We start from the raw sequence: 16,731 nt of genomic DNA, 5'->3' as shown, positions 1-16,731 counted from the left end.
AGCAAAACTTGTATTAATCTTTGACATTTAGACTTTTTGTTGCTAATTGTTAACTGTTTTTCTGTGAGGATTGTAGTTTTTTTTTAAATAATTGCCATCTGTTTTATTCCTGCCATGCTTTTTATTTTAAAACATGTCCAGAGAGTAACTTGTGCCAAAAACATCAAAATTGTTATTTTAGCTGAAAAAGGCATGTGTCCTGATGGAGAGAACACCCAATGTACTGTTAACATCAGTGAGAGATAGAAAAACTGAGAATAACCGACCAGGGACACGCATAGTGCAGAAAGGCAACAATCATGCAATTCTGCCTTAGAAGTCTTCAAAAGACAGGCTTAATTATAATTTCTTCCTGTTTGGTAGGTGATCTAGCCAGGTATGCAAATTGTAATGAATGGCGAAAACATAGTCAACATTTTTCTACACCCCCTCCATCCCAACCACAGGAATCAACCCATTGATCCCTACTAAACAAATTAATAAAATAAACTGAATGAAAACTGTTGTAGTTGATATGTACCCATCTTAAAAAAGATTGTGTTTTGCATCCAAACATTGAATCGTGGGAACCATGCGACTGTTAATGTATTATCGGTCATGTGGTTACTGGGGCGAATTTCCCACTCGCGGTCAGTGGGGGGAATTTTCCCAGCCCTGGGAGGCGGGACTGTCGGGAAAATGGCAGAAACTGGGAGCGGGTACCGAACCCGCCTCTGTGCCATCTTCCCGGGAGGCGGGTCCCGACTCTCACAGGGACCTGTCTCCTCGAGGCGGGAAGGGGATTACAGCCTAACAGGCAGTTAAGAGGCTTATCCCCATTTTACCCCTGCAAGTGCAGGCTTCCCGACACTTGTGTACCTCACCAGGGTCAGCGAGGCGAGCAGTGGGTCTGCGGGGTAAGCGGGATTGAAAAGTCCGCTGTGGAGGTGAGTGATGGGTGCAAATGTGGAGAGGTAAGTATGAGAGGCGAGTGTAAAGTGTTAGAAAAAATTTACTTTGCTTCATCCTGCAGGCTTCAACCCTTGGGGATCCAGAGGTGCCTCATCTCAACGGCAGAGATGACAGAATGGCTGCTGCATTCTCCGATGCAACAGTCATCTGATTTCTGCTGAGGAAAGAGGTTTTGGTGAGTCTTTGTGCAAGGGCTCACCTTAGAACAGAGATTGTCAGTGTTTGACAGCTTCTCAAAGCTGTCAAACGCTGACAATTCATCTGTCAAAAATTCTCGACAGATGAAATGTCATACGCTGACGTCCTGTCACCGGCTTTCCCTTAATTGGCTGGCTAAGCCCGCAGGGCGGGCTTAACAAGGTCAATCAAGGGAAAATAGCGTGGGTTGGCCGGACATTGTTGGGGGCGGGACTGAAACCCAATAACCAGCAGTCCTGCCCCCAATGCACCCCCATTGAGAAAAGCCAGCCCAATGTCTCTGCTGTCAGCCTCTCCCCATGTAGCTGGCCTAGGAGCCTTATGTACTGCCGCTCCTTGCACAAATACAGCTTCTTCGCAGTCCCAGCCAGCTTATGGAGCCAACCTCCGTCCTAATGCAGTGACAGTCTCAGTGTGAAGCCACATGTTCCTCAAGTGGATGCAAGGTGGCAAAAGCAATATTTGAGTCCGCAGCAGTTCCAGACGCTGACCTCTCCCTTCAAGCCTTGTCGGTGTGGATGAATGGGTTCTATTTCTCCCCACCATATCCCTCCCACATCCAGTAGCAGACCCAGGCCAACCCCAACCCACCAGTTTCTTCCTCATCTGTGTATTCACACCATTTTTTTTTTGAGCACTCTTAATACTGATCAGGTCCAAGACTCCAGATCCAGCATGATATCTAGCGGAAGAGCATCCAATCTGAGGTGATGTGTCACATCAGCTCTCCCTGTCTGAGCTACCCCTCCATCCCAATCACAGACCCTGGCCCTCTTGCTCCCCTTCCTCTTACTTATGGACAGATTAAATGACTTCTGCACCTATTCGAGTCAAAACGTGAATCTGGTTCCAGATCTCCCTGAAAGTGCAAGGAATTTTTCAATGTTTTTCAAAAAGGAGCAAAGAATGGCTGGGACTGCAAATATATATAGAGAAAAAGTGGAATATGGGAAAGGAGAGGCATGCAGACAGAGTATATAACAGATAGTTGGAGACTGAGAGGTGACCAAAGGAAAGAGAAACCTCAAAGAGCATGAAAAAGAGTTGGAGAGAGGTACAGCCATGATGACTAGAGTGTGAGAGAAGCATGGAAAAAGGCAGTCAAAGATTAGAAGACAAGAAAAAAGCAGTTGGAGACAGAAATAGAAAGTGGAGGTGAGTAGCGACAATTGCGGGAAGAGAGGGACTGTTTCCTTGTTTGTGAGCAATGCCACAGGAGGTGAAGTTATGAAGTGAAAACTATACTAAACCCTGTTCTTCATCTGCAGGGAGGACGAATTTGACGAATATTTTGAAGACATGTTTCTGTGATATGTGCTTTGAAGAGGATATCAAAGGTTAATTGCTTCATTCAGTTTATTCCAGAAGCAGCTTCCTCAATCATTACTTAAATATTTAATTTACCTTTTAGGACTCAAACTTAATTTTTTACAGGCAACAAATTTTATTTTTCACATTTAAATCTAAAGATTGAAAAGCCCAGAATATAATTAAGTTTGAAAACTGAGAATCCAAAACACTGAGTTGTGAACATAACTAGAAATGTTTTGCTGAAGTTAACTTCACAGTAATTTTCACAGAAGAGCTGCTACCTGCTATGTACAGTAATATGTTGGGATCATCTTGGGGAATCACTAACATCTCCAACTTCTCAATAATCCATTTTGAATTGTTAAGTTTCAATGGTAAGAATACTCCAAATGAACAGAAAATATCTTTTAATAACTCAAGGTAGATTTGTTCCTTAAACACAGCAACAAGACCACAAAGCTTTACTTATTAACTTATTTACTGTTTTTAGTTGTTCTGGTGTGTGTGGGTAAGGGAATTATTTATCAATGAAATCCTATAATATAACCAGTGACTTGTCAGCTTATTGTATGAAGGTAGCATTAAATTAGATTTTCTGTTTTATAAATGAAGAACCAATTGTTCAGATACAAGAATTCTGTTTCTTTTGTAACTTTTTGATTTGAACAGTATGTCCTTTATTATGCTGTTGTATTTTCCTCAAATAAACTGCACATTTAAGTTTTTTAATTAAATGAGTTTTTCATAGGGTATAGCTAATCTTTTTCTCATTTGTTGTCCACAATCTCATGAGGCGAAACTGTTTTGTTCTCTATATACACAGATGATTTGAGCATCATAGAGGGAAATACTGAGTACAGGAAACTTTTTGTGCTATCCGGCACCCACGGGACCGAGCTGCTGCCGTTGCCTAAAAAGTGCCGTACTCTCCAGAGTTAATGTTGAGAGATACGGAGATTCTTATCTCCGTATTTGACAACAAACACTGTTGCTTAGCAACAGCTTCTAAACACTCGGGTGTGGCCCTAAAGCTCTGTAGCTGAAGCTGTTGCTATAGCTACAGACCTTGCACAGCTTGACTGTTCAAACAAAGCAAAAAAAACAAACAAAGAATTAAAAACGGCGGCTGATTATTGCCGGATAGCTCACCTCCAGATAGCACAAAGTTTCCTGTACCAAATTAGGGCATGGCAAAATGCAGAAGATTTCAGCAGAATACATACAATTTAAACGATTTGGCAAATATGTGGCAAATGCAGTTCAAACATAGACAAATGTGAAGCAGTACGCTTTGGGGAAAAAGAGCATAGAATGAAAATGTGTCGTGAGTTCTACTGTTCTTATTGTAGTGGAGGACCAGAGTAATCAAGGGGGTGGAATTAGATCTTTAAAAGCAGGATTGCAGGTTGATGTGCCTTCAATAACCACAAAACTAGAAGTTATAGACTTTAACAAGTTGGCTTTTAATCACTAAGATCAGAGCTAACATCTCAACACACCGACTGGCTCGCAGGAATGAGTTATACAGATCCTGGGATCTTTATGTAAGAGAAGTCAGGGGCAGAGCCAAGACCTGGAATCTTCCAGGTTAGTCAGGAAAGAGGAAGTGAAACTATACACCGTGTGGGGGAGGGTAATATACATGAGTGCAAAACGAATACAGGCAAGACAAACGGGTTTCATTACACAGGTGTAAAAGGGCACTTGTAATTCTGGAGCTTACATATATTGCAACAAGGAGGTTAAAATGAATTTGTACGAGATATTAGGCCGCAGTTTTGAAGTATTGTGTGCAGTTTGGGCACCTCATTAACGATAGGATGTGGGTGCCATGGAAGAGCAACAACATAGGATGAAGCCAGGCAGGAAATTATATCATTTTGATGAGAAACTTTTTTCCAATTAAAAAGTGTTGTGCAGGAAACTTTGTGCTATCCGGCACCGACGGGACTGAGCTACTGCCATTTTTTTGAAAAGCTCCGGATGCCTGAGCGGGGGTTATCTACCCAGGCTATTTTTAACAAAGAAAAATGTAAAATTCAAGAAATGTGCAATATACAGTAATTGGGGACTGTACTCACCTACAGAATGTTGTGTTAAATGGATGGTGAAAGATGCTTGATTAAGTACAGTACTGCCAGTTGATGGTAATCCATAACTCTTTATTAACTTAAGTCGTTTATAAGTTTTGTTTTACTGTTAACAGTACTGTAAAACAAAACTTATAAATGACTGCAGTGCACCAAAACTTAAACGACTGTACAGTACAGTATAAAGTACTGTACGGTGGTTGACTGTATACTTATTCCAAGACAACAGGGCGGCACGGTGGCATAGTGGTTAGCACTGTTGCCTCACAGCCAGGGACCCAGGTTCGAATCCGGCCTCGGGTGACTGTCTGTGTGGAGTTTGCACATTCTCCCCGTGTTTGCGTGGGTTTCCTCCGGGTGCTCCGGTTTCCTCCCACAGTCCAAAGATGTGCGGGTTAGGTTGATTGGCTATGATAAATTGACCCTTAGTGTTAGGGGGATTAAATACGTGGGGTTACGGGGATAGGGTGGGATATGTGGGGGTTACAGGGATTGGGTGGGATATGTGTCGGTGCAGGCTCGATGGGCCGAAATGGCCTCTATCTGCACTGTGGGGTTTCTGTGATTCTGTGAACTATTTCATCAGGAATATCCATGCCAGCTGGGTCATCAGGATCATGCACTTCAACAGATTCTTCAGGCACTTCCACTGCTCCAACTCTTTTGGAAGGTTTCTTAAACATGTCCCGGATGTCTGCTTGCTTTGTGGACGCTTGCCTTTTTTGTAGAAAGTTGGAATGCAGAACATGGAGCTGCATAAGTTCTTGGGCAGAATAGCAAGAATGGCTTTCAGCAAATATAAGTAATCCTTCAAAATATTCTGCAGCTTTAGCCCAAGAAACCTCACTTCATAAATCTCATCCTCGTCAGTTTCCATCACACGTTCCTTTTTTTTCTTTGGATTCAAAACATTATCCATTACTTCATCATCACTTAGCAAATGCACAACAGCAACTTCTCTATCTGCATCAACCCACTGCTGAACATCACATTCACTGAGGTAACGTAGAGGGTTTGCTGGGCCTACATTTTTCAGCATGCCAGCCATTTCCATTGCTGCAGTCTTCCGCGGATGAACATTGAACCCATGAAATTCCTCCTCTGCAGAAGAACCTTCAGCAAACATTACAGAAGGCAACAATTTGCACCAGGCTTGTCTCAAAGTGTGACCTTTCACCAATTTCCAGGAACATGCAACATTAAAGATGGCATCTTTAAGATTGTATGCCTTCTGAAATGCTTGTATACCTGTACTGTCATCTTGGTTTATCAGTCTACGTAGGAAGTCTTTCTTGTAATGACACTTCATTATTTGGATAATGCCCTGGTCCATGGCTTGTATGAGAGAAGTTACATTTGGTGGCAAATAAATGGTGAAAATATTTCCCGAAACCAACTTTGATTCATGCGGATGGGCTCTACAATTATCAAGCAATAAAATGCATTTGCTATCTTCAGGTTTCCCTATTCTATGGAAATGTCCCCTCACAGATGGAACAAAAGTATGATGGAACCAATTTGAAAAGATTTCTTTATCCATCCAAGCATTCATTTGAGATTTGTACTCCGCAGGTAAGTGCTTCACATTCTTAAATGCACGGGGATTTTTATACTTCCCAATGACGAGCAGTTTAACCCGGTGTGATCCTGCAGCGTTCGCACATGTTAGCACAGTTACACGATCCTTATTTTTCTTGTAACCTGCAGCATTAGCCTCACTAGCCCCAGCAAGTGTTGATTCTGGCAAACACCTCCAAAATAAGCCAGTTTCATCGGCATTATATATCTGTGCTGGCGACAAATTATGTTGCTTCACAATCCGATTGAAATATTCGCAGTATTCTTCTGTGGCGTCGTGATCAGCTGATTTCTCCCCAGAAACATCGAGTCGTCGTATCCCATGCCGTGTCTTGAAGCACGATAGCCATCCATCAGAGAAAGCACACTTCTCAGTGAGCTCCATCTTTGCATAGAAATCCTTCCCTTCCTCGATTAGCATGGGTCCGGAAATCGGAACACCCTCTGAACGCTTCAGACAAAACCACTCATGAAGCACGGTATCCAGCTCTTCAAGCTTAGGCTTATGAAGCGTGTGCCGTTTCTCTACACTGTTAGGTGTTTCCGAGCTTGCATAAAACTTGAGCAGCTTATCCTTCTGCGCTTTGATGTCGTACATTGTTGACGAACCGATTTTGAATTCATTCATAATGTGCGCACGCTTCGCTCCCAATTCCAGTTGTTTACATATATCGATTTTCTGCTTTAAAGTTAACACCACTCTCTTCCTTTTGGTTGGATGATCTTTTGGGATTTCCATAATTCAACCCAATGAGTTGTAACAACGTTGGAGAAACAGTACTGGAACCCTGAAAAATGACTGATCAGAAGAGGCTATCTGGCAGCATGGGAGAGTGAGACTCCACATGCAGGGTTTCTGAGGTGTTCCGACTTCCGATAGCGCCAAGAGGCTGAGTAGTGGCAGTTTGGAGAACTACCCCCACTGACGAACTCGGCAACTGTTGGAGACTCGGACTCGTAACCGGCAACATTGCCGGTTACTGAGGTGCAGTTTTCGGAGCGCGGTTTTGCCGGTAGCTCGAGAATGCTGGATTCCTGACCTCCGGATAGCACAAAGTTTCCTGTATTCACTACAGCAAGGGAGATTGAATAGAAGTGTTCAAAATTCTGAAAGGGTAAATAGGGTCGGTGAATCGGTAGCAAGGGAGCATAAATTCAGTATTAGTATAGATACATAAGAGTATTAGAAGGACTATTTTCACACGGTTGTTGGGGTATGGGATGCTTTACTACATATGGCTGTCAAAGGCATTTAAGAGGGAATTCGATAAACACTTGAAAAGAAAAAAAATTGATGTAATGTAGTTCTGTACATTTCTCTGGTTCTGCTTAAATTACCAATTAGAAATACACATTAATTTTTCAGTGAACATTAAAATATATATATTTTCAAAATTAGGAATACTTAGTAATTGTAATCCACTTATGATAACACAAGTGCTAAGCATTGCCTAATTTTTAAGTCAATACCTGCCATATGGCCGAAGCATTCGGTCTCGTACCAACAGGTTTCGAAACAGCTTCTACCCCCAGGCCATAAGACTCATGAACGATTAATTTATTATTTATTACTGTTTTATTTATTATTACTGTCTTTCTATTAGCATTTCTATTAGTATTTTTATCATTGTTATGCCATATTTATTCCAATGTTGGGAGGACTCGTAAAAATCAACATTTCATTGTGCAGTACACACGTCTGCTGCATATATGACAAATAAAATTGAATTGAATTGATCATTCAGTTAAATAATGCAAATCTTGGTCTATACTTTACTGTCCGTGTGCTGTCTTCCATAACCTTTTATTGCCAACATAATAGTTAATTATGGTTAGTGATAATTGATTCTAACCTGTAGATTTTCTTCTCTAAATAATGACCCTGAATTTCCAATTGGAGGCTTCCTGCGGGCGGATGCCTCCGATCGAAAAAAAATCTACGAACTTACCTTCTGGTTCTGTAGATCCCGAGGCTTACGATCGTGGGCCTCTCCACTTCAAAATGCGCAGAGGCCCAGGTATCCCAGGGATGCATGCGGTTCGCAAGCACCCCTGGGATCACGTGGGCTGAGCGAACCAGTGAAAGAAGGGAATCCCCCTTCATACATTTGACAGTTCTGTACGAACAGAACTGTCAGAAGTATGAATGGGGATCACATTTAAAAACACACTAAAACATTAAATAATTTTTTTTTAATTACATAATTAAAATTAATTAAAATGCCATTTAATTAAATATTCTAAACAAAAATTTAATTTTTTGAATAAATAAATGTAAAGGGACTGAAAATAACCTTACCTTATTGCACAGATTTTTTTAATGTTGAACTGATTGAAAAAAATTATTTTAATGTTATTTTAAACTCTTATGCTGGTAAATGCAGGCCTTATGCCTGTTTTTACCAGGTGTAAGAATTCTATGGCCTTTCAGCAGGAAAAGCGCAACTCTCCACCCGCAGAGGCACTTTTTTTGGCCATGCGGATGAGCGCAAGTGCCGGTTTTCAGCGCATGCGCTTCGCATGCCTGAAACCGGCACTTGCGCAGCCCCTACGGGCGCGTACACACCTTGTGTGCACCCGTAGGGGTCGCAAAATCCGGCCCAATATTTTATCGTCTTGTTGGACCACAAGTTCTGTAAAAATGCATGTGGCTTAATACTCAGCTGTAAGATTTCTGATCATCTTAGCACAAAAAGGTAAATCTAATTCACTAGGCCCTTCTTAAAATGTAATCCTATTGTGGAAGAGGCAGCATAAAAGCACAACATGCTGTGGTACAGTATTGCCATGTTTCTGCAGTAACTGCAAGCCTTTGGAATTCCTTGGTGTGTGGCCCAGTGTTCACTAGTATAGATTGAGTAGAATTGTCACTAGACAGGTTTTCAGAAAGTTACTTTGATTAGGTTTATTTCTATGTCTGTTAAGGTGAAGAATGCACCAAATGTTTAATTAAAGGAGAGCAAGTTGGAGAACTGGTTTCCTTAATAGGATTTTCCTCATAAACCTATCTAGAAGATTGACATCAGAAGGAACACATTTATTAATTGAATGCAACCATCCAGCAGCCCTAAAAAAAGTACTGAGTAAATAAAATATATTTCTGAAGAGCAAATTGTATTGAAGTAATAAAATTGAAGTCATCAAAATACAATGATTCATTCAACAGTTTTTTTATATATCTAATATATTAGAAATCCTAGACTGCGAACACTTCCCGTCAACTTTTTCCATTACAAATTCCTCTGTTCCCATTTAGAATAGAAACTGCCTATGTAAATTTGTGACACTGTATTTACACGTCCCGCTAATATTGGATCTCCCAGCTCCTGAACCCGTACTACAGAGAAACATCTATGCTCCAACCAGCTCTGCTTCCCAAATTGTCAAAAGTTTTGCTTCTTAACTGTAAGTACTAATATAAAATCAAACTATTATCTATCTAGATCGACTTAAAATTCCTGTCTGTGAAACTTAGGACAGATAAATGCTAATTGTTTACACCTGTGAGACAGACATTTTAACTTCTAACACCTTATGTGTTAGATGCAGATAGAAAGAGGCAAACAAGTCTTTCCTTGTAAGCACAAGTTGAATTTCGAAAGCAAACAAAGCCTCTTTGAGGAAAATATGTAGAAAATGAGGATAGGAGGAGGAAGGGAAACGTGTTAAGGATAAGGGGACCTTTAGCCACTTGTCACCTGTCTTTGATGAGGATTGAGTGGAGAAGTGGATGGAGGGTTAAGGTTGAGGTGAAGGACAGCAGAGGAAGGGGAGAATACAGGAGTAGAACACGTAGTTGAAAGGGCATTAGGTAGGGGAATTGCTGGCAGTGAGAGGCGTTGGTGATGAGGCGAAGGGGTTGGGATGCTTGAGGTGAGATGGGAAGGGAGTCACTGAAGACCATATTTTCCCAGCAACACCCACCTCAGTTGTAACCTGTAGCCATTGGTGGCTTCTTTAATCACCAGACCATGTCATGCTATCCATCATTCCCCACCCAAAAAGGAATAAAATAAGAAAAATACAAATGGATGCAAAAATGAAAGTTATGGAGAGAGAGAAGAAAAACAGAGAAGCAGAAGAGATGAGACAGAGAAATAGCAAGACAGCAGAGACAGGTAAGAGAGAGACCATATTCTGACAAAGTCTAAAATGCCATGGGAGATTGACTAGTAATATATTCAAAAAATATTACATTTCTGCGCACTTTCTGACAACTTCCATTATAAATTCCTATTTCTACATTTATAAAGGAAACTAATAACAATATAAATTTGTTATGCTGTAATTACTCTTTCCTGCCACCGGTGGTACTGTAGCACCTCAGTTTTGCATCTTATAAGTAAACTTGGACTGCATGTCTTGAACTCAGAATAATCATAAATTAGAGCAATCATATCAATTTGCTCATATATGTTGTAATTTAAAACAGTGAGACTATAAAATCTCAGCAATCCAATGTGCTGGCTGTTGGGATCGGTACTAACTTCTTTCCTCTACGTAAACATTCTTCGGGACCCAAGTGTAATCATGATGACCCATGTTCTACTGCACTGCTGATCTTTTTATTTATGCACATTTTAGACTGGGAACATAAACTTAAAAAAAAAGAAAATTAACCCTGCCTTTCTAGCCAAAATTAACACTGCTTCATTGGGTTTCAAATACAGTTATAAAATAATACAGTTGTCATGCGTTACCAACAAAAGCTAGAACATCAGAAGCGTACAGTTGTTATTGTTCAGACTCTCACTTTTCCTGTTCAAATGCTAATGACCATTTCTGAAAGTGTGCTGTGCCCCTTATGATCTGATAACGGTATCCGTGTATTTCTGTCCTTCCATACAGTAAAGTAGGCCAGGTGTAGTAATTAACTCTGACAGCTGTAAATTGTGTACTGTAATTTACGCAAGGTTCCCAAATTGTCTTCACTTTACAGGAAACTTTGGTTTATCCGGAGGTTATATGTCCGGAATACTCGATCTAACGGCAAAAATCAGGAGCCGTTTTCTATAAGTTTTTTTAGTTCTCGTTGCTTTTTTTCCCCAGTCAGGCACTGCAAGGTCTGTAGCTATAGCAACAACTTCAGCTAGAGACGCTTGCAGCTGCAGCCGACTGTTTAGAAGCTGTTGCTAAGCAACAGTGTTTGTTGTCAGATACGGAGATGAAAACCTCCGTATGCTTTAACATTAACTTTGTATGTCCGGCAGTTTTGATAGATCGGCAACAGCTCGGTCCCATCGGTGCCGGATATAACAAAGTTTCCTATATAAGAAAATACCAGCAAGCAAACTAGATTAATTCAGGCTAAAATCATAAATCACATGTATTTGCACTTTAATATATAACAACAAAATTACCAGACATATACTATAAAGCCCAAACAGTATTTTAAACTACATGCTTCACAGAATATCCATTAGATCGCATTCCTCTCTGTTCCTTCGAACAGTCTCTTAGAATGAAGCAATCTCTTGGAATTAATCTCTTGCCATATACTTCATTAGGGAGTGTGGCATGAAATATATAAGCCAAACATTCATTGAACTCTTTAATAGTTAGAATTTTGTGACAACTGTGAAACGTGTTTTCGCAAATATCCTTGAAGAATAAATATCACCAACCATATATAGTATACTTTGGATAAGCAGAAGATTTAAAAGTTAAATCTAAGTCCATCTTTAAAGCTTGGTTAAATTCCCAATCCAATTCAAAGCAATCTGCTTATACCCACGCATGTGTGTCTCAATGGCTTTGCAACATCATATTCCTCTGTATTGTCCACACTTGCAAAATTACAATATCTAAGCAGCAATACTAATAGTGTCATCAAATCAGAGGGATGAAGTCAATGCTATTTTAATCTAACAGATCTACACTCCGTCATTATTACATTGGTACAAAAGCAAAATACTGCGGATGCTGGAAATCTGAAATAAAAACAGAAAATGCTGGAAATACTCAGCATGTCAGGCAGCATCTGTAGAGAGAGGAACAGTTCACATTTCAGGTCGATGATTTTTGTCAGAACTGGAACAAGTTGGAGATGTAACAGGTTTTTAAGCAAGTATAGGGGCAGGGGGAGGGGAGGAAAGAACAAAAGGGAAGATCTGTGATAAGATGGAAGGCAGGAGTGATTAAGAGACAAAAGAGATGATGGTGCAAGGCAAAAGGAGATGGTAATGGGACAAGTTAAGAAACAAAAGATGACTCTAGATGAAGTGTAAATGGCACTGGCAGAATGATCGACAGCTGCCATGTGAGAGAGAGAAAAAAAATGATAGGGGCCGAGGTTATGGTCTGAAATTGTTGAACTTGATGTTGAGTCCAGAAGGCTGTAAAGTGCCTAATCGAAAGATGTGCTATTCCTCGAGCTTACGTTGAGCTTCACTGGAACAGTGTAAGAGGCCAAGGACGGAGAGGTCAGAGTGGGAGTGGAGCGGAGAATTAAAGTGACAGGCGACCAGAAGCTCAGGGACACTCTTATGGACTGAACGGAGGTGTTCTGCAAAGCGGTCACCCAATCTGTGTATGGCCTCCCCAATGTAGAGGAGATCGCATCGTGAGCAGCGAATACAGTATACTAAATTGCAAGAAGTACAAGTAAATCGCTGTTTCACCTGAAAGGAGTGTTTGGGGCCCTGAACAGTGGGAAGGGAGGCTCTCTCTGCGACACCCTGGTCCATTCCTCTATCACCCCTTCCCCTTCGCCCGGCACCTTCCCGTGCAAGCGCAGGAGATGCAACACCTGCCCTTTTACCCCAGAGTTAATGGCCGAGATTTTCCTTAAGCGGGTCTGGGGCGGGCGATTTCGGTGCCGGGACACGGCCCCACTGCTTGTTCCATCCAGCTCTGGAAAATGAATTTATGTTAAAGGGCTTGTTCAGCCCGCCCAGCGCATTTCCCGGTCTGATTAGAAGGAGCGGGTCTAGTGAAATCATTCATGACGCGTCTTAAGTCGGTTTCCTTAAAGGGACCATAGCCAAGTGTTTTGTGTTTTCAGTGTTCTACAGCATTGAAGTGCTGCAAACACTGCCAATGACTGCACAGAGATGCAGGGCTGCACCCGGGTTCTCCCATGACTCCCTCCATATGCTTATGGGGGAGCCAGAGCATGCAGGGAGATCCTCTTCCCTTCCCATGGGCGGAAGACACCTCCCTGGAGACCAACACAGCCTGGTTCCACATTGCAGAGGAGGTCACCAGCAGGGATGTCATCAGAATGACCTGGGTGCAGCGGCGCAAACCTTTCAATGATCTCATTAGATCAGGAAACGTTAGTCCAAAGCCACACTCACCTTCATCCTGCTGTGCCTCTCATCACATCCCCATCACTCTGCCTTTCCTACCCTCCTACTGCACATCCTTACTCACACCAACTTACCTTGCACTTCCACCCATCCCCCTCTATCCACATTATCACATCCCCATCTCACTAGCTACCCCTCACACTCGCCCTCATCCTAGTGCAATCATACCAATTAACAACATACAAGGGTAGGCACTTGGGTGTTTTATCCAAAGTTCATGTAAAGCTTCTGTTAATGTGCTGTCAAACACTGAAACCTTTATTTTCAACACTTTCTGTTCTTGGACAGATTTGTGTGCACCTTTGGAAGTGGCTTAGTGAGTTGTAATGAATGGTGAGGCATAACGGTAACCCCCGCAATGGTGGGGAAGGTGAAAGGAATGGCTTGGATATGCTTTATGGCGTTGCTGAGGGGTGGTGCCAACCTGGCACATCATGTGAAGTAAATCTGGCCATGGTGAGGCCATCCCTGGCCTCCCAGGCAGCAATGTGGTCGGGTGCTGATGCCCTCTGTCCTGTGCAGCATCAGGTGATTGCGGAGGTGGTTAGTGGTGTTGTTGGTGCTGCTGGTGTGCCTGGTGATGCTGGTGTTGGGGCTGATCGTGCTCAGATTCTGAGGACCAAGGTGAGAGAGTGTAAATGGCACCCACGTTGATGGAATAAATGGCAAGTGAAGTAGAGATGACAGAACCATTCTGTCAATGGTGAGAGAGTTCTTCCAATGAGGTGAGAGTGGATGGAAAGTGGAAAGCCTGCAGAATCTGTGCTGGAAATGGACTGAGAAAAAGCTTGTGGCTGAGGAAAGTGATAATGTGTCAGGTGGGAGCTTTTACTGTACATCTGAAGCTGTCAAGTAATCAGCTGGAGCAATGGCCACGGAACTCACGCCTCAGGTTGACAGCTGTGGTCCCTGAACAGTGTGGCAACCGTGGTCATGCAGTTAAAGTCAAAAGGTAAGTTTAAAAAAAGCCTGTTAAGCATCAGAAGTTAATGATTTTAATTGGATCGCCCGCCACTGCCGGTTGGGCGCGTTGCGGCGGGTTGACAGCGAGTTCCCAACCTGCTGTCAAAAATCCCATTTTCCCACCTGACCTGCCACCGATCCCACCTGCTGACATCCCAGAAAATCTCGGCTAATATTTCAGGTTGATGACCTTTCGTCAGATCTGGAAAAAGTTAGTGATGTAACAGATTTTAAGCAAGTGCAGGGGCAGGAAAAGGGGGGAGGGGAGGAAAGAACAAAAGGGAAGGTCTGTGATAGGGTGGAAGGCAGGAGTGATTAAATGATAAAAGGTATGATAGTACAAAGCAAAAGGAGATGGTAATGGGACAAGTAAGGAAACAAATGATGAGTCTAGAAGAGGTGTAAATGAATTTGGAGTGGTAGGTTGCAGCACAGAGAAGGTAACAAGAGATGGGCTGTGGTGAACCCATGAAAGAATTTAAACACCAAATGGGAATTTTAATTTTGTGACCTCGGAGACCAGGAGTTAACGTAGGTCAGCGAGTACAGGGGTGATGGGCGAGTGGGATTTGCTGTGGGACAGGATACTGGCAGCAGAGTTTTAGACAAGCTGAAATTATGGAGGAGTGGAGGCTGGCCAGGAGAGTATGGCAATAGTTGAGTCTGGAATGACAACGGCAAGGATGAGACTTTCAGCGGCAAATGGGCTGAGGTAGGGTGGAGGTGGACAATGTTACAGAGGTCATAGTAGGCGGTCTTTGTGACGGAGAGGATATGAGGCTGGAAGCTCAGCTGAGCCGAACAGGTTATTAACAGTCTGAGACAATGGCTGGGGAGGGGGTGAAGCAGTAGCGATGGTACAAAGTTTGCGATGGGTCGAAGATGATGGCTTTGGTTTTCCCAATGTTTGCTAATAGGTGGAGGAAATTGTTGCTCATCCAAGACTGGATGTTGGGCAAGCAGTCTGACAGCACAGAGGCAGTGGAGGGGCCAAGACGTGAAATAGGTAGAACTGGACATCAGCAGCAGATGTCAGTGATAATCCCATGTTGGCAAATGTCGCCACGAGGCAGATGAGGAAGGAGGGAGCCAAGGGTGAATCCTTAAGAAACTCTCATGGTGATGGTGCAAGGATGGTAAGAAAAGCCATTGGTTGATATGCTCTGGCTATGATTGGATAGTTAAGAGTGAAACCAAGCCATTGCACTCCCACCGAAGTAGACAACTTTCGGTGATCAAGGTCTTGATGTCTTGGTGCAGCAAAGGAGGGTGACACTGCATCAAAGCTGACACCTTAACAAGGCTGACATTTTTATAAATGCCATATTCATAGTCACTAACCATCTACTTTTCACACAGGCATAAGTGTTTCTGGCCCCCATTTGTGCTATTCACACAAGGGCCCACAAATCAGCCTATTTTAAATTGCCCAGTAATGTATTGCGGACACCTCTTCTGCGTAGGCATGATTTGACTACATGTGCAGAAGTGAACTTTGTGTGTTATGGGGAAATGCAACTGTCCCAATATCAACATGTGACCAGCTCCTACACAATTATTATCTATTGAGTAAAACATAATACTCTTGTTGCAATGTTTTATTAATAATTTGATACTTTCACGTTGAAAAAGCAGCATGTCTATAATCAGCAGATTTCCCTGCCCTGTACTCTTGGAAATCAACTTCTTGCAAGTTTCATGTAAAGTGAACCTATCACCTACCTCAATCTGCTTAATGGCACTTATTACACATACATTATGCCCAAGTTAAAACCTGTACCGTATTTTTTGCCTAATGCAGTGGTGTTTTACTGGCTTCTGGCCATCTATAAGTGAACTTTATTTTAGGCAATCATTTCTGCATTACCACAACACACAAGTCAGGTCCCAAGGATAGTAGTTTAATAAATGTCTTTAACATGAGCAATTTGTGCTCAATACAGTTTTTCTTTTTGCAAATAGAAAGCAAATATTGTGTAATAATTAATATTGGCAACACAACTATTTTATTTACATTCACCTCTTGGAGCTATACTTGTATTTCTACAGATGTATCTTCATCTCAGCTGATACAAACGTGCCTATACAGTCGCAAAATGGGCAGTGCATCTTCTGTCCATATTGTATCTCAGCTGCCCATCTCCAATGTTTGTTGAGTAAATAATGTGCTTTTACTTACAACAGGTCAGCTTCTGAGCATACGCACAATAAATGCCATCTTGGGAATTTATATGTTGTCTCAAAGAGAAATGTATCTATTCTTGTCGTAAAATACACAGAGTTGCTTTAAATGTGGAGTTTGCTGATCACGACTGTTGATGGTGACATGG

At 42.1% G+C, this 16,731-nt stretch overlaps 1 protein-coding gene across 2 annotated transcripts in view; it reads left to right on the top strand.

Moving 5' to 3' along the window:
• The window catches only part of fra10ac1 (FRA10A associated CGG repeat 1), a 53,362-nt gene extending 43,103 nt beyond the window's left edge, over positions 1–10,259 (top strand). The window contains exons 14-16 of one of the 2 annotated variants that reach the window (XR_015079228.1): positions 2,418–2,486; positions 9,452–9,533; positions 10,097–10,259. Coding sequence is in view for 1 of the 2 variants with exons in the window: in XM_085994804.1 (XP_085850930.1) it covers positions 2,418–2,460 (43 nt within the window). In the remaining variant the exon portion in view is untranslated. Of the gene's footprint in view, positions 1–2,417; positions 3,213–9,451; positions 9,534–10,096 lie in introns of those variants that run through there. The other variant, XM_085994804.1, reaches the window with a different exon arrangement.
• Positions 10,260–16,731: the final 6,472 nt, after the last annotated feature.

Source organism: Somniosus microcephalus, chromosome 8, assembly GCF_052327205.1.
Source record: "Somniosus microcephalus isolate GS21.2 chromosome 8, FLI_Smic_1.0, whole genome shotgun sequence".
In the NCBI taxonomy this organism is placed as follows: Eukaryota; Metazoa; Chordata; class Chondrichthyes; order Squaliformes; family Somniosidae; genus Somniosus; species Somniosus microcephalus.
Note: the sequence above shows the minus strand (reverse complement) of the source record. Positions and strands in the feature narration are given on the sequence as shown.